Source organism: Xyrauchen texanus, chromosome 47, assembly GCF_025860055.1.
Source record: "Xyrauchen texanus isolate HMW12.3.18 chromosome 47, RBS_HiC_50CHRs, whole genome shotgun sequence".
Taxonomy (NCBI): Eukaryota; Metazoa; Chordata; class Actinopteri; order Cypriniformes; family Catostomidae; genus Xyrauchen; species Xyrauchen texanus.
Window position 1 is genome coordinate 21990181 of NC_068322.1, and position 22626 is coordinate 22012806.

At 37.2% G+C, this 22626-nt stretch overlaps 1 protein-coding gene across 2 annotated transcripts in view; it reads right to left on the reverse strand.

Moving 5' to 3' along the window:
* Positions 1-2151: 2151 nt before the first annotated feature.
* fgd6 (FYVE, RhoGEF and PH domain containing 6) overlaps positions 2152-22626 on the reverse strand; it is a 44694-nt gene continuing 24219 nt past the window's right edge. For both annotated transcript variants that reach the window (XM_052121172.1, XM_052121173.1), the window contains exons 6-21: positions 22192-22343; positions 21206-21362; positions 20955-21042; positions 19703-19753; positions 19401-19459; positions 18565-18636; positions 18400-18468; positions 15473-15556; positions 15295-15374; positions 14999-15098; positions 12339-12482; positions 12152-12254; positions 10937-11031; positions 10695-10823; positions 8256-8404; positions 2152-4016 (exon numbers count right to left, since the gene is read on the reverse strand). In XM_052121172.1, coding sequence (XP_051977132.1) covers positions 3980-4016; positions 8256-8404; positions 10695-10823; positions 10937-11031; positions 12152-12254; positions 12339-12482; positions 14999-15098; positions 15295-15374; positions 15473-15556; positions 18400-18468; positions 18565-18636; positions 19401-19459; positions 19703-19753; positions 20955-21042; positions 21206-21362; positions 22192-22343 — 1569 coding nt within the window. In that variant the 3' untranslated portion in view covers positions 2152-3979. The remainder of the gene's footprint in view (positions 4017-8255; positions 8405-10694; positions 10824-10936; positions 11032-12151; positions 12255-12338; positions 12483-14998; positions 15099-15294; positions 15375-15472; positions 15557-18399; positions 18469-18564; positions 18637-19400; positions 19460-19702; positions 19754-20954; positions 21043-21205; positions 21363-22191; positions 22344-22626) is intronic.

The window sequence follows — 22626 nt, forward strand, 5'->3', positions numbered from 1 at the left end:
CATCACAGTTCCCACTTTATTATTATTATGAATTCTGAGAAATAAAATAATAAAAAACAGATTATGAAAATCGCTATCAAGCATGGAGCTTGTTTTCACAGGATGTAGACCTTCAAGGGGTATGCACTGCATGGGTTTTCAATCAAAATGTTTTTGTTGAAAGACATTTTAAATAGTGCTTCAAAATGTGATTTTTAACAAACCATCTTCATGATTGAATGGATTAACCTTGGTTAAAATTGTTGTGGAAATCAAATCACTTTATTAGTGCAGTTCTGTCAACATTGCAGTCATGTAGTTACAGATACACAGAATACACCACACACTGAACAATATGTAGGCCTACATGTAATACACAATATCTATATTATATAATTAACACATTGTACACAATATAAAGACAGCAAAACAAATAATATAGTCAGAATAAGGTGCTTTTGTAAATAATCTTCAAGTGAACTCAGATGTTTTTATAAGCATAAAGGAGGTTAATATAAGAAATTGCAAGCAGCTGTAGCCTGAATGTGAAATGGAATGTGCCTGATGCAAGGGTCCTTCCTAGAGTATAAAATGTCAGCTCTGTAGGATTATCATTCAAACAGATTGCTCAGTTACAGATGCCACTGTAGAGATTCACAATTCACAGACAGCCATTATTGATTTAATGATTGAAAGTGTTCATTAAGAGTGAGTAGATGTGGTCATGTGATTCTAAAATGGCAGCCCCCATGAGCTGACCCTCTCCACATTCATGATGTGATTGGAGTATTCATCTTATGTGAGTGGTCATGATTTTATACATTCAAAATAACAAATCAATTCTTTAAGAGGAAAACTTTGAGGAAAACAAATAATTAGTGCACCTTTAAGCACATCCAAGGTTTTATGTCCTTTAGGCAAGCCAGTAAAGGTGTCATAAGCATAGCACACCACGTTTATTGAAAATAGAACCAATAGGAAGCAAGTATAAAGAAACTAAAACTAGAGCAAGAACAGAGACTTGTGGCACAAAAGATGAGCTGCAGAGGACGAGAAGTTACCAAGGCTAATTTAAAACCAAATATTACTTAAACCATTTCAAAATAGTTCCTTTGGTTCCCACACATTGCTCAAAGATGGGAAATAAGGATGTTATGGTCAAACATGTCAAAAGCAGCACTAAGATCTAAAAGGACATGAATCACAGGACATAAACAGACCTCTCCTCTCATATGAAGCCTTGAGAAGTCAGATTCATTTTCATAAAATAAATGAATTGAGTAACATCAACTTATTGTTTAATCTTGGTTTAGCTCATTGATTCTCTGCCAGAAAACAACATTTATTTCAACATAATGGAATAAACCTGTTTTTAAATCACCCAATAAAGTAGCCTTATAGTGATTTTATATGGGTCCCTCGCATGATTAATGTTCAGCTGTAACATTTTGCTGTCACATTACTGATTTATGTTACAAGGTTATGCTAGTAGCTAACTTTTAGCTAGCAACTACATACATTAGCATGCTAAATGCTAACTAGTCATTGCTTCGGAGTAAAGCTACCCAAAGCATGTTGTTTGTGTACTGGTCCTCAAACCAAGCAAAAGCTTCACTCTTCACCACAATGTTAACCTCTCATCTTTCTCATCTTGCTCAAAACTGCATAAAATAACACTTAATTTAAAAAAATTTTACTCTCTGCATCAAGTTCAGTGCATAGCATTTCAAATTCCCTGCCCATGTTGGTGAACAGACTCGATTGGTTAACATTCACCCTACATTATGTAATCTAGTAACGTTAAGATAATTACATTAATCGAAAGAAAACAAGCTTAGAGGAGAAATGCAAATTTATGGTGTAGATCAGAAATAATATGTTTTATTTGATCGGACAACCTGCATTTTCACGTTTTATACATACAAATTGCTTGTCCACATTATATCAACCACACTAACTTCTAGAAATGTTTAAATTCAGTGCAAATTTCTACATCTCAGTTGCAATAATTAAATTGTATTAGCCCATATCACATGCACTGTATATTTACATTACATCAGCCATGGGCCACCTTGCTCCCTAGTTATCAGTAATGCCCCTCGAAAAACTTCTTGTTCAACAAACACATCCTCAAGTGACACACACACACACAATTTCATTACATTACATTATTTATTAACATTTATTTGCACTTTACATTTACGTTGGCCTACTCCCTTGAAATCCTTAGATGCTAACAGATTAATTTAGGATGTAAAACATTTTGTGATCTACACAATTTCAACTTTGGGATGCAACAATGAACAACCAGTGCCATGATGACCAGAAACATACATTTATCTTTAGAGTGGAACACTTAAAACATGGTACAAACAAAAGGAATAACTTTTTTGACATAACAGTGTATGTAATGTTTGCCAAAATCGAAACACTCAAAAAACAAATGTAAACAAACATCCAACACACAAAAGTGACCATATGGAACCATAGCAATGGAAAACATTTCTTGGATGTGTTGACTTTAAACAGTGAAAAAAGATCAGTGGCTTGCTGTGCTCAGAGGACCTTAGAGAAAACTGCAGTGAATATAATCATCAGTTCATTCCTGTTGTCAAAGTGTTAGGAGATGTGATCCTGAACAAGGTGCTTTAGAATAATTAAAGAGTGAAAACGTGTGTTATATCTTTTCCTGATAAGAGCACTAGCTTTTATTTTGGTGTTCACAGCCGATGTGCTATAATGTGCTATAGAAAAAGTTAAAAACAGTACTAAGTCAGTGAGCCAGCCTGGCACGGTGTCTCTCCTATCCGTAAATCATGAAGGCCACTAAACATCCGGAACTATTTTAAATACACCTGCATTATATTACCATTTACAGAATATGTACACTTCCAGTTCGGTCCAGTATAAGGTTTAAAACATCAGTTAAAAGGCCTACTTTGTACAAAGGAGTTTTATAAAAAAAATAAGATCATTAAAAAGATTCTTAATAAAAAGGCAAACACCAAACACAAGCAGAACGAATTTCTGTTTAAATCGTTCAACCAACAAATCTAAGGTAAACCTTTGTGTAAATAGTCATTAAACCATTCTTACGCAAAACTTTACATCAATCATTCATTAAACAATTCTTAGACAAGTTTAAGATTTGCACAAACTCGTTCTGCTTGCATTTCATGAAAAAGGCCCTTAATGTGACATTTTAGTAAGAATGGTTTTGCGAATGATTTACCCATTCAATGAGGCAATTTACGAAAATTTGTTTTTTGTCGTAATTGAATGCGATAATGTAAGTAAAAATGGATTTATCAACAATTTGCACAAATTCCTTCTGCTGGTTTCTTGAATGAGGCCCAATTATTTTAAGCCTTCTTTCTCCCAACTTTCACAGTTGAACCTAAAATCTCCATTCCTCGTGTCATACTTGCCCATGCACTTTCAGACTCAACTATGAAGGACACCTGTGACCACATTTACAGTTTTCCCCATCAGGCAAAAAATTATGCCTCCAATTATGTTCAAAGTGTCTGTAGTTACAGTATGTATCATGTCAAACTCTAGTGTTCTATATATCGATTTTAAAAATGGTTTGTAGGTAAACTTCAAGATCAGGAGTCAATAAAAGCTTCAATATTTAGAGCTCACAAAATCCAGTCAGATTCTGAACTTTGAGGACCTGTTCGCTTTTTGTGCTGGTTTCATGATAACATTAAGCACCAAAAGGACATGGCACACAGAGGCAGTGTTACAAAACATTACATTAATAACTATGGATTAATACCTCACATTTTTAAAATACAGTAGAGGCAGTCTGATTAAACAGCCTCTCATTGTCATTTTACCTTCATTAGGTTGCTTATGATAGATAAACTGTATAAACTACATCTACCCGCATCCATTGCATCACACTGGAATTGATTTGTGGCTTCTTGACTCACTGCCTGTGTCCACAAACCCAGATGAGCAACTTTTAAAAAGTATTTAATTCAATCCAGACCAGTCAAAGTATCATGGCCTCTTGAAATGCCTCGATCCACCTGGAAAAGAAGAATAGATTCAGTTCAACTCAGTAATGTTTTTAGATGTATCATGCCTGTTTGGCCTAACATGTATGTTAACAGATGCTTCTGGCTGTGCATGTTTGATGTTTTTGCATTCCGGAATGTGTCTGCACCACTGATATATATATATATATATATATAGAACTGAATTGCTCATGACGTCATATCAGTGAAGCCATTGCGCCACCATATTGCTATGCCCAAACATTCCAAAGTCCCTACTGACTTAACTGGAAATCATCTAATTTCAGAGAGTAAACATTAGTCATTCAATCACCGTTTTATGTCAAATCTCGTTCGACTTGAGGACAATGAATCAAACTGACAACACGGAACACTTCAATGTGAAAGCACTTCCTTTGGTGATCGTTTTGCTGCACTGATAGACTGACCACAGGGCCAGGTGAATGCTCTGACATCATGATCAGCGTATATCTTCTCTCTCATAAGTAATATTATCCAGATTAAGCAAATCAAACATTAAATGTGATTGTCACTAGAGGGCAAAATGCAACTGTCATATCCGCAGGTTGGAGATGGTGAAATGGGAGTGTTTTCGCCTGTCAGTCACTGACACTCTATGAGAGTTTGGGCATACTAAGATGGCCGCTCGAATACTTTCGATGGCTTCAACTGCTGCTGGCAGTTTAACGTTGCATGAGCGATCCAGTTATATTTATATCTCAATGGTCTACGCACAATTAAAAAAACACCACAATAATGCATTGCATTTTCAGTGCAGCCACAAGGGGTGCTATTGCATGTATTACGGTTGGCTGATATACAAAAAAATGTTATCACAACATTTTACATATTCTCAATATTTATGTAATAGCTTGTTTTTTTCTTCCGAGGAACCATCATTTCGACCAAACAGATATCGTTGTCAAATAGGAAGGCACAAAAATCGCAAAAAGTGAAATACAGTAAATATCTAGTTAAAAATAGGCATGTTTTCCACACTATTTTTCACTATAGAACAGCGGAAGAGCATTAGAAAAAGTGACATTTAAAAATGTATATGAGTATTGACACTGACCGCTGGAGTCGTAAGTTTGAATCCAGGGTGTGTTGAGTGACTCCAGCCAGGTCTCCTAAGCAACCAAATTGGCCCGGTTGCTAGGGAGGGTAGATTCACATGTGGTAACCTCCTCGTGGTCACAATTAGTGGTTCTTGCTCTCAATGGGGCGTGTGGTAAGTTGTGTGTGGATCGCGGAGAGTAGCATTAGCCTCCACATGTGGAAAAAAAGTGTCATGCACAACGAGTCACGTGATTTGATGCACGGATTGACTATCTAAGAAGTGGAGGCAACTGAGACTTGTCCTCCGCCACCCGGACCAACTAAGTAGTGGGAACTGGGCATTCCAAATTGGGAGAAAAGGAGATAATTAAAAAAAATGGTCAGTGTTGGGTAATTTGGTGAGATGAATGACAAGTTGATTGAAAAAGTAATAAAATCTGTAGTTACTTTCTAAAACAGAATAATAATGTCAGAATAATAGTAGAGAGAATTATTTATTTCAGCTTTTATTTCTTTCATCACATTTCCAGTGGGTCAGACGTTTACACACACTTTGTTAGTATTTGGTAGCATTGCGTTTAAATTGTTTAACTTGGGTCAAAGGTTTTGGGTAGTCTGGCTTTTTTATGGCAGTTTTGGAGAAATGCCTTCTTCCTTGCTGAGCAGCCTTTCAGGTTATGTCGATATAGGACTTGTTTTACTGTAGATATAGATACTTGCCTACCCGTTTCCTCCAGCATCTTCACAAGGTCCTTTGCTGTTGTTCTGGGATTGATTTACACTCTTTGCAGCAAACTACATTCATCTCTAGGAGACAGAATGTATCTCCTTCCTGAGAGGTATAAAGGCTGTGTGGTCCCATGGTGTTTATACCTGCGTACTATTGTTTGTACAAATTAATGTGGTACCTTAAGGTGTTTGGAAATTGCTCCCAAGGATGGCCCAGACCTCAGGTCCACAATTTTTGTTTCTGAGGTCTTGGCTGATTTATTTAGATTTTCCCCATGATGTCAAGCAAAGAGGTGCTAAGTTTGAAGGTAGGCCTTAAAATCAGGTCTGTCGATTTAAAGAGTTAATTCAGAGCGATTACATTTATTAAAAAATAACGTGTTAAAAACATTTACGCAATTAAATCGCAATACAATACCGCGGACTGTAATAAGGAAGATTCCTGAGCAATGCAAGCTTGTAGTACCACCTGTTTACTCCAGAGGGCATTAAGTGAAACTTCAGCTGTATGAACAACATGCAGTTTATACAGTGAACAAAACAACCCTTCAGCAGGCAGGACAACAAACATTCGTTACGTTCTTGCATTCAAAACACTTGATGGAGCTGAAATTCTAACTAAGGGATCTCAAGATGTGTTCTATGTATTAAACTATATTTAACTTGACACAGTGACCTAAAAATGTTATGTTTATGATGCAACACACCCAAGAAGCTAAACAAGCATCTATCTGACGCATGTGTACATTGACGGGTCCTTAAACAAGCCCTCATAATAAATCTCCAACTGATTGACAAATTCACTTGCGAAATAGATTGCTGTGAACTGTATGCCAATGATTTATATATAAATATATATAATTTGTTAATATTTAAAGATAACTATGTATTATTATTTCATAATTTTTTTTGACAGCCCTACATCCACATGTACACCTCCAATTGACTCTAAATGGTAAATTGGCTAAAGGCTTGACATCATTTTCTGGAATTTTCCAAGCTGCTTAAAGGCACAGTTAACGTGGTGTATGTAAACATATGACCTACGGAAATTGTGATATAGTCAATTAAAAGTGAAACGATCTGTCTGTAAACAATTGTTGGAAAAATTACTTGTGTCATGCACAAAGTAGATATCCTAAACAAGTGCCAAAACTATAGTTTACTAAAATTAAATCTGTGGAGTGGTTAATAAATGAGTTTTAATGACTTTAATGAATTTAAGCATGATTGTTTGGTCAAAAGGAACTTAAGTGGGTATTTAATTAGTTGTTATTAGGAATTCATAGAGATTGTTTAAGTATTATTGATGTTGTTTTATTGTAAATATCGTTTAGTTTAACATCACCATTATTGTGATTAGAGTTCCATAATTGGTCAACTTAGATCCTGATTAAGCCACTTACATTTTTCCTTGCTCATGTAAATAGGCATAGCTGAACTGCAGCTTTATGTTCACTTTTTTGGGGAATCAAATGTAATATCTTTAGAGCAAAGTAAATTAAGAAGCAACAGTGGTTGTTAAAAATGTTAATTTGAAACAACTTGCTATTAATTGTTAAATCTTATTCCTGTGACATACGTTTTTAGGTAAGGTTGAATGAACTAATCCATGTGTGTATATCTAACAGGCTTCTAGTTGTGCTGACATAAAATTATCATAAGTTGAATTTATTTAAAAAGTGTGATGCAAAAATGCTACGTACTGTATACATTTTATTTTCATTTAATTTTTTTCAGTGAAATGTTGTCTTTAGGAAATTAAATGGCCAAATAAAAAGCACAGTAAAATCAAAGTCACATTCACCATGTATCTTCATTATTGTTTTGGCAGCAATTCGTCATGAAATGTTGTGAATATTTCATATTTCTTGTGGGTATTACAGTCTTTTTCTACATTCAAGTTTTCTCTTTCAGGTCAAGTGTTATGGTGGAGTGACAGTATGAAGAGAGACTCACTTGGCAAGCTGGTTACATTTATGTTTCCAGCTAACTACCTTAATTTTAACAACACATCCAGTTTAATGGACATTTTGAAGATGTATTGCCCCCTTGAGTACGGAGGTTTTGTACCACCACAGTAGAACAAGAGTGCCCATGACATATTAAGAGTGGGTCCGAAAGCCAACAAATCACGTCTGCATGTTTCAACCTGGGTGGCGGAGGACATGTTTCAGTTGCCTCCGCTTCTGAGATAGTCAATCCACTTATCAAATCACGTGGCCCATGCTATTCTCCACGATCCATGCACAACATACCACGCGGCCCATAGAGAGAGAGAAGAACCACTAATCGTGACCACGAGTAGGTTACGACATGTGACTCTACCCTCCCTAGCAACCGAGCCAATTTGGTTGCTTAGGAGACCTGGCTAAAGTCACTCAGCACACCCTAAATTCGAACTCACGACTCCAGATGCCCAGGCCCCTCGAGCATGTTTCTGTTCTTAATCTGCTTGCATACCTCTGAGCGGTGGGGATATCCTCAGCTCTGAAGATGTAGTGGAGAGTGTTTTTATGGTAAAGTTTAAACTGTAGTTTTTGAGCCGGCCCAGTCTTCTCCTCTCTGAGGAAAAAGCCCAGCAGCGGCTGACTCTCCAACGCTGCAACGTCCTGACAAATCACAAAATCATCATCACATCATACATTGTGTCACACACACTTGTTACTCTCATTACTAAAATGAAAATTGCTAAAAAGCAGTGTTGGGAGTAAATTATTTAGCAGCAGTGAATAATGACATTCATTTTGACAGTAGCTCAGCTATTTTCACAATTATGTAGTTTTTCCAAAAATAAGCTACTTTTTGCATCAAGTAGCTGTGTAGCTCAACAAAATGACTCAAAGGTCTTCCTAGAATGTTTTGCTCAACATTTAATTAAAAAAAAAAAAAAATTTAGTAGTGAAATTAATGTAAAATACTAGTTAAGTTAAATACTAGCATTTATCTCTATTTTCAATGCCACTTGCCTGCAGTTTAGAGTAATTTTGTTAATTATAATGGAAACATTCAAGTTTTGTTGTGTCACATCAGTCACAAGTCATACATTTTATTTTTTATTTTTTTGCTAAATATTTAGTTCAACTGTGTTGTTTCTAACTATGTACTCAGTTACATAAACTGGGGTGCTTTTAGTTAAAGTTACTCTCAGTAATTTCTTTGTTTGTGTCATCTTCGACTTATAGTGACACCTAGTGGTGTGGATGCAGCATTATTTAAAATCAATATTGTTTAGTTACAGGTGGCATTGTAGAAATTCTCTATTCAGTCAGTTATTATTAAATTAATCCAAGAGGGAAAATGGCCAATAAGACGATGGTTACTGAGATTAAACTTGTCATTTTTGTCTGGTCATATGATTTAAACATGGCAGCTCCCTTAAGGAGACCCTCTCCGTGTAGAATAAAACAGCTTTTATAAGGTTACTGACATGATTGGAGTCTTAATCTCATGTGAGTACTCATAAATATGTTTTAGAATTACAATTCATTGCATTAGGAGTAAATCTTTAAATATGTTTAGTTCAATGCGGTCACCCAAATTGAGATCTTTATTTTTTGTGCTCTTCTTGCCACAATAAATTGTATTTTAAAAGATATCTTAATATTTATTAGGGCTGTTAATCATTTAAAATTTGTAATCATATTAATTACATATGCCGATTAATAAATGGAATTAATCGGATATATAAATATTTGCAGAGAAAGCCCTTCAGAAACAATAATTCAATCTATAATGATTAAATAATATTTAAATAATGAATAAATATTGATTTAAAATTAAAAGGTAATTAAAATGCATTATATTATTGTGGCAGATGAGTAAAGCTTTGTTAAGAAAAAACAAAAAGTGCCTATAGAGTTCAATAAATGTATTTCCATTTTATTGAACATAAGACAATCATTGACATAGATTTATTGTAAGGGCTTGTCTAAGGACACGTCAGTGTAAACATGAGTCAGACGAACACTTTTGACTTGACTTTCTTTCTTCAGCAGAACACAAGTGAAGATTTTTAGAAAAATATCTGTTCTGTAGGTCCATACAATGCAAGTGAATGATGATCAGACCTTTGTAGCTAAAAAAACACAAAAATCACAAAGGAAACACAAAAGTAATCCATACGACTCCAGCGGTTTAATCCATATCTTCAGAAGCGATATAATAGGTGTGGGTGAGAAACAGATAAATATGTATGTCCTTTTTACCCTTACATATGAAAGTGAAAGTGCAGATTTAAAGTGAAACTAAACAGGCACCACATGTGACTTTCACATGTAAAAGTGAAAGTGGAGATTTAGAGTTAAAAAAAGGACTTGAATATTGGTCTGTTTCTCACCCACACCCATTATATATCTTCTGAAGATATGGATTTAACCACTGGAGTCTTTTGGATTACTTCTATGTTTCCTTAATGTGATATTTGTAGCGTCACAGTTCTGGTCATCATTCACTTGCATTGTATGGACCTATAGAACTGAAATATTATTTTAAATTATTTGTGTTCTGCTGAAAAAAGAAAGTCATACACATTAAGATGGCATGAGGGTGAGAAAGTTATGGAATACTTTTCATTTTTGAGTGAACTATCCCTTTAAGTAGCTCCAATGTTAGCTACTTTTTGTTTGTTTTGTAGTTAAAACTTCCTTTTCAAAAGGTTTGACTGTAGTTGATTACTATGAATCCTGAACACTTCCCCACCACTCTCTGATAGTAACATTGTTAAAAAGTACTGTCATCTTAAATAACTTTAATGTATTTTGCTACTTTGCTATTTGTAGCTATTGTCCCTACATTAACAAAAGCATAGCCTGATTGTAGCTTAACTAGGTAGTACTATGAGTAACTTAAAAGCATCCACAACACTGTCTGAAAGTTATCACACAAATATGGGCTACGTACTTCGCTAGCAGCATACGTGTAGAGAACTTTGTTCTTGATAACAAACCACAGTCTCTTCCAGGGCTTCTTCTGACCTTTGGATCTTTGTAGGTATCCACTCATAGAAGAGTTTTCAGTGTTGGCTGACACCTGTGAGCGAGATGACATTTAAATAGTTACATATTAATATGACATCAGTGCTCACTACAGTGATATATGATATAAACACAGCATGTGATTTGCTACTGGTGTACTAAAGGTACCTCTTTCAGTGCTGAAGGAATCTTCTTCTGTTTTCTAGAAAATGCAAATGTGGAGCTCCGCCCACTAGGTGAAACAGTTACATTGGATTGGTCACCTAAGAGAAAAAGTGATTTTTACATTTTATGATGAAAATGTGATTTGTGCTAAGATTTAAAGAGTTTTTTACTGTGTTGCTATGCGACTGCAAGGGTGAATGGGGCATTAATATGTAGTTGAAAAGGTGTTTGAGTTTTTTTGAAGTATGTGCATTGCTGATGGGTTGCCAAGGCATTGCTAAGCTGTTGCTAAGGTGTTCTGAGTGGTTTTTAGCAGGTTGCCATTTGGTTGCTAGGGTGTACGAACGGTGGGGATGATTTGCACACTTAAAGGGATAGTTCACCCAAAAATGAAAATTCTCTCATCATTTACTCATGCCATCCAAGATGTGTTTGACTTTCTTTCTTCTACAGAAGAAACCAATGGAGACTTATGGATTACTTTTATGCTGCCTTTATGTGATTTTTGGAGTTTAAACATATTGATCTCCATTCACTTGCATTGTGAATGGAAACCATAATGTTTAAACTCCAAAAATCACATAAAGGCAGCATAAAAGTAATCCATAAGGCTCCATTGGTTTAATCTATACCTTCTGAAGCGATATGATGGGTGTGGTTGTGAAACAGATCAATATTTAAGTCTTATTTAAGTCTTTAAATCTCCACCTTTGACCAGCACTGACCAGTAGGTGGCTGAATGTGAAAGTGGAGATTTATAGTAAAAAAAGAACTTAAATATAGATCTGCTTCTCACCCACACTTATCATATTGCTTCAGAAGATTTGGATTAAACCACTGGAGTTTTATGCATTACTCTATGCTGCCTTTAAGTGATTTTTTTAAGCTTCAAAGTTTTGGTCACCATTCACTTGCATAGTATGGACCTATAGAGTTGAAATATTCTTCTAAATATCTTTGTTTGTGTTCTGCAGAAGAAAAAGAAATCATCCACATCTGTGATGGCATGAGGGTGAATAAAAGAGAGAATTTTCATTTTCGGGTGAACTGTTCCTTTAAGGTTAGAGGTTTGTGTGAGCAGAAGTAATAATGACACTTGCCTTGGAAAACACCACTAATGAAAAGTATGTGCTATAAATAGCACTATTAGTTGAGAAGGTGGAGTAAGAGAAGAGAAAGAAAGAGAATAAGAGGTGGGAGACAGCAGGAATCTCATACCCTTGTGCTGTAGTTTAATATAGCAGTGATCACACACTCGTGCCAGCTGATTCTTCAGGTATTCCAGGTAATATTTATTAGAGGAACAAGCCTGGCACACCACCTGTCATCAAAACAGTCATCAGATCCATTCATACACTCAACAAAATAGAACACAATGTCTGGGACTGATTCTTCAATCTCGGACCTTTCCACAGGCACGGCAATGGTGACGTCTCCAGGTAAGCGTGAACTCACAGGTGCAAATCATACACATGGTCGCCCGCAAATCTGGGATCCAGATTGGAGCTTTAGAGCCAAGCGGAAGACCATCGTCAGAAGTTCCCTCCAACTACACAGAGAAAACCCAAACACATTAGACAAACAGATAAATGACTATTTAAATGTATTCTATTAGTGGCCTAGAAATAGTTCCGAATCTTAAATAATAGACATTTCGTATTCTCATTTTACTTGTCAAATTGGACTTTTGGGCCCCATTGTACTTTTCATTTTATTTACAGTGAGGAAAATAAGTATTTGAACACCCTGCAATTTTGCAAGTTCTCCCACTTGGAAATCATGGAGGGGTCTGACATTGTCATCGTAGGTGCATGTCCACTGTGAGAGACATAATCTAAAAAAAAAAAATCCAGAAATCACAATATATGATTTTTTAACTATTTATTTGTATGATACAGCTGCAAATAAGTATTTGAACACCTGTCTATCAGCTAGAATTCTGACCCTCAAAGACCTGTTAGTCTGCCTTTAAAATGTCCACCTCCACTCCATTTATTATCCTAAATTAGATGCACCTGTTTGAGGTCGTTAGCTGCATAAAGACACCTGTCCACCCCATACAATCAGTAAGAATCCAACTACTAACATGGCCAAGACCAAAGAGCTGCCCAAAGACACTAGAGACAAAATTGTACACCTCCACAAGGCTGGAAAGTGCTACGGGGAAATTGCCAAGCACCTTGGTGAAAAAAGGTCCACTGTTGGAGCAATCATTAGAAAATGGAAGAAGCTAAACATGACTGTCAATCTCCCTCAGACTGGGGCTCCATGCAAGATCTCACCTCGTGGGGTCTCAATGATCCTAAGAAAGGTGAGAAATCAGCCCAGAACTACACGGGAGGAGCTGGTCAATGACCTGAAAAGAGCTGGGACCACCGTTTCCAAGGTTACTGTTGGTAATACACTAAGACGTCACGGTTTGAAATCATGCATGGCACGGAAGGTTCCCCTGCTTAAACCAGCACATGTCAAGGCCCGTCTTAAGTTTGCCAATGACCATTTGGATGATCCAGAGGAGTCATGGGAGAAAGTCATGTGGTCAGATGAGACAAAAATAGAACTTTTTGGTCATAATTCCACTAACCGTGTTTGGAGGAAGAAGAATGATGAGTACCATCCCAAGAACACCATCCCTACGGTGAAGCATGGGGGTGGTAGCATCATGCTTTGGGGGTGTTTTTCTGCACGTGGGACAGGGCGACTGCAATGTATTAAGGAGAGGATGACCGGGGCCATGTATTGCGAGATTTTGGGGAACAACCTCCTTCCCTCAGTTAGAGCATTGAAGATGGGTCGAGGCTGGGTCTTCCAACATGACAATGACCCGAAGCAGACAGCCAGGATAACCAAGGAGTGGCTCTGTAAGAAGCATATCAAGGTTCTGGCGTGGCCTAGCCAGTCTCCAGACCTAAACCCAATAGAGAATCTTTGGAGAGAGCTCAAACTCCGTGTTTCTCAGCGACAGCCCAGAAACCTGACTGATCTAGAGAAGATCTGTGTGGAGGAGTGGGCCAAAATCCCTCCTGCAGTGTGTGCAAACCTGGTGAAAAACTACAGGAAACGTTTGACCTCTGTAATTGCAAACAAAGGCTACTGTACCAAATATTAACATTGATTTTCTCAGGTGTTCAAATACTTATTTGCAGCTGTATCATACAAATAAATAGTTAAAAAATCATACATTGTGATTTCTGGATTTTTTTTTTTAGATTATGTCTCTCACAGTGGACATGCACCTACGATGACAATTTCAGACCCCTCCATGATTTCTAAGTGGGAGAACTTGCAAAATAGCAGGGTGTTCAAATACTTATTTTCCTCACTGTATGTATTTATTTATCTTTCAGAGAATTAAGAATTTGGCATCGGACAGGTTTAAACTGTTCTGGTGTATTGTTTGTGAACATTTGATGCTTATGTTGTTTAGTCTACAGAAGACTTCGTTTGAACAGGCATTAGAACATTCAACTGGATATCACACACAAACACACATCCAGTATATTTTGATTCCATGAAGCACAATTCAGATTGATATTTTAAGAGCTATGATTAAATGGTAGAAAGCAAACAGTGAGAATACATGTTTGCATGCAAGTAAGTGACTTTAGACAGCACAATGGATTGGAGCATGCAATTAGGGTACGATAGGAATCGGAAAGAACTGTAATATTGACATTAAAAGGAAACTGTGAGAATTTGCATTTTGCTCCAAACGTTACTGATATGAAGCTTTGCAAATAACGAGAACATGCATTCATAAGAAAATGCATTTTGCCTGAAAATGTTTTTAAAGAACCATAATAAAATGGTAGAATGCAGAGAGTGAGAATGTAATTTAGTGTAATAATCAGGAGAATAAAATAAGTTAGAATGTGAGTTTTGCCTGCACAGTTTGTTGTTTTCTGCATTGCAATGAAAGAGTAGATAGCTTTCATAGGAACATACAGTACATGAAGATTAGAGTAGAGATTGACCGTTATTGTTTTTTTAATTACCCGTTCAAGTATTCAAAATTTCTGCTATTCAAGATATTCAAAAACATACATGTAAAATCAACACACGCACCTCTTGGCTTTTGCTGGAGAAGAATGAAATCTTTTTTCTGGTGAAGTCATCTATTGCTTTAGCGATGGCTTCCAACCATTCATCTCTCTCTGTGGCTGAACTGCAAGTCATTTCAATTCAAATAGTTACAAATATTTAATTCTTTTGGTGATTTAAAAATAATTAGCATCATTTATAATTATTGATTTTACTACTGAAATGACTTTTGGACCCAAAACTTCACAATAGTTTTTTTCCAAACACTTGTTGTGTGGTGCATTAGGGCTACACCCCTAGTGTATGTGTGCATGTCTCACTTTGCAGACAGTATGAAGGAGCGCTCCACACTCTCAATGTTTAACTCATTCTGATAAGCCTCCTGACTCGGCTTGCTCACCTATAAAAGACGCAAGACACAAATAAAGGTTACATCTCCTGTAGTGTGTTTTTAGTGTGTGTGTGTGTGTGTGTGTGTGAGACAGTGGGTATTCTGACCTTCATACCAGCCAGAGAGAGCATGCTGTTGACTTTATACTGGCCAGACTGCACTGGTGTCGTATACAGCAGAATATCATTAAACTGTGAGAGAAAGCTGATAATCACTGTCCCAATTACAACAAAGCATTACACCACATTACATCACATGTATCAATTGTATGTACAATCACAAGTCATAGGAAGAACTAGCTTATACAGTAAATGACCTGCTAATATGGACATTTAATCAATAAATTAACCCATTTAATCACTACATGGCCATACCATATACACCGATCAGCCACAACATTAAAACCACCTGCCTAATATTGTGCTGCCAAAACAGCACCAACTCGCATCGCAGAATAGCATTCAGATATGATATTCTTTTCATCATAATTTTACAGAGTGGTTATCCGAGTTACCGTACACTTTCTCAGTTCAAACCAGTCTGGACATTCTCTGTTGACCTCTCACATCAACAAGGCATATCTGTCCACAGAACTGCCCCTCACTGGATGTTTTTTGTTTTTGGCACCATTCTGAGTAAATTCTAGAGACTGTTGTGTGTTAAAATCCCAGGAGATCAGCAGTTACAGAAATACTCAAACCAGCCCATCTGGCACCAACAATCATCCATGTGATTATCTAATCAGCCAATCATGTAGCAGCAGTGCAGTGAATAAAAATAAAATCATGCAGATACGGGTCAGGAGCTTCAGTAAATGTTCACATCAACCATCAGAAAGGGGAAAAATTTGATAATTAAGAGTGATTTGGACCGTGGGATGAATGCTGGTGCAAGATGGGATGATTTGAGTATTTCTGTAACTGCTGATATCCTGGAATTTTCACACAACAGTCTATAGAGTTTACTCATATATATATCAAATATACTCATATACTATATAGAGTATGTACAAATACAAATCCGTTATATAGAGTGCAAGGGAATGGAATGCAGAAGAGGTAGAATATATTAAATAATATACAGTGCCTTGCGAAAGTATTCGGCCCCCTTGAACATTGACCTTTTGCCACATTTCAGGCTTCAAACAAAGATATAAAACTGTAACTTTTTGTGAAGAATCAACAACAAGTGGGACACAATCATGAAGTGGAACGAAATTTATTGGATATTTCAAACTTTTTTAACAAATAAAAAACTGAAAAATTGGGCGTGCAAAATTATTCAGCTCCCTTAAGTTAATACTTTGTAGCGCCACCTTTTGCTGCGATTACAGCTGTAAGTCGCTTGGGGTATGTCTCTATCAGTTTTGCACATCGAGAGACTGAAATTTTTGCCCATTCCTCCTTACAAAACAGCTCGAGCTCAGTGAGGTTGGATGGAGAGCGTTTGTGAACAGCAGTTTTCAGTTCGTTCCACAGATTCTCGATTGGATTCAGGTCTGGACTTTGACTTGGCCATTCTAACACCTGGATATGTTTATTTGTGAACCATTCCATTGTAGATTTTGCTTTATGTTTTGGATCACTGTCTTGTTGGAAGACAAATCTCCGTCCCAGTCTCAGGTCTTTTGCAGACTCCATCAGGTTTTCTTCCAGAATGGTCCTGTATTTGGCTCCATCCATCTTCCCATCAATTTTAACCATCTTCCCTGTCCCTGCTGAAGAAAAGCAGGCCCAAACCATGATGCTGCCACCACCATGTTTGACAGTGGGGATGGTGTGTTCAGGGTGATGAGCTGTGTTGCTTTTACGCCAAACATAACGTTTTGCATTGTTGCCAAAAAGTTCGATTTTAGTTTCATCTGACCAGAGCACCTTCTTCCACATGTTTGGTGTGTCTCCCAGGTGGCTTGTGGCAAACTTTAAACGACACTTTTTATGGATATCTTTAAGAAATGGCTTTCTTCTTGCCACTCTTCCATAAAGGCCAGATTTGTGCAGTATACGACTGATTGTTGTCCTATGGACAGAGTCTCCCACCTCAGCTGTAGATCTCTGCAGTTCATCCAGAGTGATCATGGGCCTCTTGGCTGCATCTCTGATCAGTCTTCTCCTTGTATGAGCTGAAAGTTTAGAGGGACGGCCGGGTCTTGGTAGATTTGCAGTGGTCTGATACTCCTTCCATTTCAATATTATCGCTTGCACAGTGCTCCTTGGGATGTTTAAAGCTTGGGAAATCTTTCTGTATCCAAATCTGGCTTTAAACTTCTCCACAACAGTATCTCGGACCTTCCTGGTGTGTTCCTTGTTCTTCATGATGCTCTCTGTGCTTTAAACGGACCTCTGAGACTATCACAGAGCAGGTGCATTTATACGGAGACTTGATTACACACAGGTGGATTCTATTTATCATCATTAGTCATTTAGGTCAACATTGGATCATTCAGAGATCCTCACTGAACTTCTGGAGAGAGTTTGCTGCACTGAAAGTAAAGTAAAGGGGCTGAATAATTTTGCACGCCCAATTTTTCAGTTTTTTATTTGTTAAAAAAGTTTGAAATATCCAATAAATTTCGTTCCACTTCATGATTGTGTCCCACTTGTTGTTGATTCTTCACAAAAAATTACAGTTTTATATCTTTATGTTTGAAGCCTGAAATGTGGCAAAAGGTCGAAAAGTTCAAGGGGGCCAAATACTTTCGCAAGGCACTGTAATTGACAAGGCTGTTTATTGCACGTAATTATAGTATAGTTTTAACTGTTCATGAGATGAATAGCCTGAGGGAAAAACTGTTCCTGTGTCTGACGGTTCTGGTGCTCAGTGCTCTGTAGCGTCAGCCAGAAGGCAACTGTGAGAACAACAGCAGCTCTGAATGCTATTCTGAGACGCAAGTTGGCGTTGTTATGGTTACACGAGGGTGACCTACACAATAATAGGCAGGTGGTTTTAATGTTGTGGCTGATCAGTGTATACTATAAATGCTGTATGGCAAAACTTGATATACTGTATATAAATTAATAAATGTATTTCTTACCAGGAAAAACATTCTCGGCTGCATAACTTTCCTGGAGAGTTTCATCAGGGTTCCCTCCTTTAAGAAAACCTGCGTGTAAAACACAGAAACCCAGTTTGTTAGATCACCAACACAGATTGCAGGTGCACCAAATGACTGCATCATGGGTAATCCGTTCTTTCTTACCCTGCCAGGCTGCACAATTTCATGATGACCGTTGAGACTGTACTGAACCTGCATCAGTTTCTGAAAGTTATCCTGAATACAATGAGATGTGTGTTAGAAGTTATTCATATTCAGAATCAGAATTAACTTTATTGCCAAGTGCAGGATGCTTCCACATACAAGGCTGTTTATTGCATGTAATTATAGTATAGTTTTAATTGTTCATGAGATGAATAGCCTGAGGGAAAAACTGTTCTTGTGTCTGACGGTTCTGGTGCTCAGAGCTCTGAAGCTCCGGCCAGAAGGCAACAGTTCAAAAAGGTAGTGGGCTGGGTGAGTGGGGTCCAGAGTGATTTTACCAGCCTTTTTCCTCACTCTGGAAGTGTATAGTTCTTGAAGGGGGGGCAGGGGGCAACCAATAATCCTCTCAGCAGACCGAACTGTCCTTTGTAGTCTTCTGATGTCTGATTTCATAGCTGCACCAATCCAGACAGTTATTGAAATGCAGCGGACAGACTCTGAGAGTAGAACTGGATTAGCAGCACCTGTGGCAGGTTGAACTTCCTCAACTGGCAAAGGAAGTACAACCTCTGCTGGGCCTTTTTCCACAATGGATCCAAGGTGGGACCTGTGAGATGGTAGTGCCAAGGAACCTGATTGACTCCACTGCTGCCACAGTACTGTTCAGAATGGTGAGCATGGTCAATGTTGGGGTGTTCCTCCTAAAGTCCACAATCATCTCCACTGATTTGAGCATTTTGAGCTCCAGGTTGTTTTGACTGCACAAGTGAGCCAGACGTTCAACCTCCCTGAAATGTTAATGACGAGGTGTTTGTGTGGTTGTGTGTTTGTCGTACCCCTTGTTTCATAATGTCGTTTGCATGGTTAGCAACTTCCTTCACCACACCAAGAGCAGCTGCGTAAACCAAAACAAACCAGCAAAGTTTCAATTATTTTAAAGGTCTTACATACAAGCATAAATCAAGAATGAGAAAATTGTAAGAATTAGTATATTAGCCAAACTCATACAAGAGAAAGACTTCTACTCATAATCCTCATTTAAGATATCACTAGATTTTTGTTACCTTTTGCTGACATAGAAATAATACAATGCGAACACTAGAGCATTATTCTTATAAGGAAAAATGTGAGCTCTCACTTTGTGTGTCTTTGTAGTCAGACGAATCCTCAGGAAGGTTCTTCAAGTAATCTGAAATAGGCATGAAACAGCAAATTGGAATATAAAAAAGGGGACAAAGAGATCTGTTGACTTTATGAAATTTCCTCCTGATCCACTGCTGAGTGTATTATGTACAGTTGAAGTCAGAAGTTTACATACACCTTAGCCAAATACATTTAAACCTAGTTTTTCCACAATTTTCACAATGTGAAATGTCAGAATAATAATAGACAGGATTATTTATTTCAGCTTTTACTTATTTCATCACATTCCCAGTGGGTCAGAAGTTTACATACACTTTGTTAATATTTGGTCAAATGTTTGGGGTAGCCCAAAACATTCATCTCGAGGAGTCAGAATTAATCTCCTTCCTGAGCAGTATGATGGCTACATGGTCCTATGGTGTTTATACTTGCGTACTTGTGTATGTACAGAGGAACGTGGTACTTTCAGGCATTTGTAAATTGCTCCCAAGAATGAACCATACTTGGAGGTCCACAATTGTTTTTCTGAGGTCTTGGATAATTTCTTTTGATTTTTCCCATGTCAAACAAAGAGACTCTGAGTTTGAAGGTAGGCCTGAAAATAAATCCACAGGTACACCTCCAATTCAGTACACCTCCTATTAGAAGCGAATTGGCTAATTATATAAAGGCTTTACATTATTTTCTAAAATGTTCCAAGCTGCTTAAAAGGCACAGTTAGCTTAGTGTATGTAACCTTTGACCCACTGGAAATGTGATATAGTCAATTAAAAGTGAAAAAATCTGAACTTTAGAAAAAATTACTCCTGTCATGCACAAAGTAGATGTCCTAAACCAGTGGTTCTCAACACGGGGGGCGCCATATTCAAAACAGATTAAAGTGCAACAACAATTAGTTTTTTTAGTGACTTGTTAAGTGCTCATAGAAAAGATGTGTTTGAAGTCATTTTTTGAGTGAGTCAGCTTCACGGATTGAGTTGGGAAGGTCATTCCACCAACGTGGTATGATGAAACTAAAAGTCAGGGAATGTGTTTTGGTGCCTCTTTGTGTTGGTATAACAAGGCGACGTTCCTTAGCCGACTGCAGGCTTCTAGTGGGCGTGTAGCTCTGCAGAAATGATTTTAGGTATGCTGGAGCAGATCCAGTGACTGTTCTGTATGCCAGCATAAGAGCCTTGAGCCTTGACTTTAACCTAAGTGCATGTTAACTTCAGTCTTCAACTGTACTCATATAAAGATGTATGTACCTGTAAGCAGGAGTTGGTATTGAGGGATCCTCTGCACTGGTTTCAGCAGGTAATGTTTCAATGCCAGACTAGCACAGCGAGGACTCATCTGTGAGAGAGAATGAAAAATCAAACATCAACTCAATGTTCACTAAAAAGACCAATATAAACAATATCATAAGAATATTATCCAAATGTTTTTGAAGAAATTTTAAATGCACAAATGTATATTTTTGCAAGCAACAATTACTAGAACAATTTCAAAAACATACCTCAAACTGACGTACAACGTTGGCAAAAGGAGGATTTTTGCGGAACTGTTCATCCAGCAGAGCCACGTTATGGTCAAACTCTCGTATATAGGTGGAGTACATCTTCAAGTATGGACCCTTCTGAACGAAGATATCCGCCAACCTCTGGTGATCAGACCTGCAAGAGACAACCAAAAATGATGCCCAAAAAATCCAGTATTGAGCATTAAGGGGTGTACAATAAACCTTTGAATTGCTATACAAGGTATACCTGTTAAATATTCTTTATAGACCGTATATAAACTACAGAGCCCCTTAGATGATAGGGAGGGAAATTATTTTCTGAAATAGCTTTGCATTCCCTCACAAAAGTATTTTGCAATACCTGGCAATAAGTTTTGCTCTCCCTCAAATAATTGGTGCTCCCTTGTATAGTTTGCGTTCACTTGCAATAGGTTTTGTGCTCCCTCTGAATATCTGGGTGCCTTGCGATAGTTTGTGTTCCCTATAAATAAATGTTGCGCTCCCTCGCAATAGGTTTTGTGTTCCCTGGCAATAATTTACATTCCTGCAAAAGTTTGCATTACCATGCTACAAATTTTGCACTCCCTTGAATAGTTTGCATACCCTCCCAGTAAGTTTTGAGCTATTTAGCAATAGTTTGCATTCTCTTACAATAACTTTACCAATGCTAACAAAATTAATGATGTTTTACTATAGTATTTGTAGTTCAACCATAGTACCCACAAAATTTACCATGGTTTTACTACAACAACCATATTTAATCCATTACATTCATGGTAAAACCATATAAACAATACAGGAAAACCAAAACTATGGTAATAAAAATCTATAGTAACATCATGGTTAAATAATTGCGAGGAACTGCAAAATTATTGTGTGAGAACACAAAACTATTTTAGAAAATAAATTCCCTTCCTGTCCTCTAAGAGGCTCCATAAAAAACTCTCTCAGCATTAGTCTGCATGTGTATGTGTGTTTAGTACCAGTGGGCTACTCTCTCCTCCAGTTCTTTCAGCAGGTCTTTATTAAGTTCGTAAAGTTGAGGCAGATAGTACAAGATCTGATTCAACACCTTCTCCTCCAATAATGGCTTCCCGCTAGCACGAGTTGCTTTGGCAACCGCATCCCGGAAATCCTGACACAAAAACGTAGATGTTAACCAATGCCAAATACCAATGTACAGTAATAAAACAAGCTAGACAAGATCAGCACATGAGTAGCTGACATTAAATGCCATGCAATAATAGAAGTTTCCTGCTACATATCATATAAAACTGTTAAACAATATTTTTAGTTTGCTTATTTATTACACATGCCATTTTATTACCTTATATTAACTGAGAGACTGAGAGAGTATTTGTACTTTTAAACAATATATTTAAAATGAAAAGCTGAAGGCTTAAATTAGATTATCAACT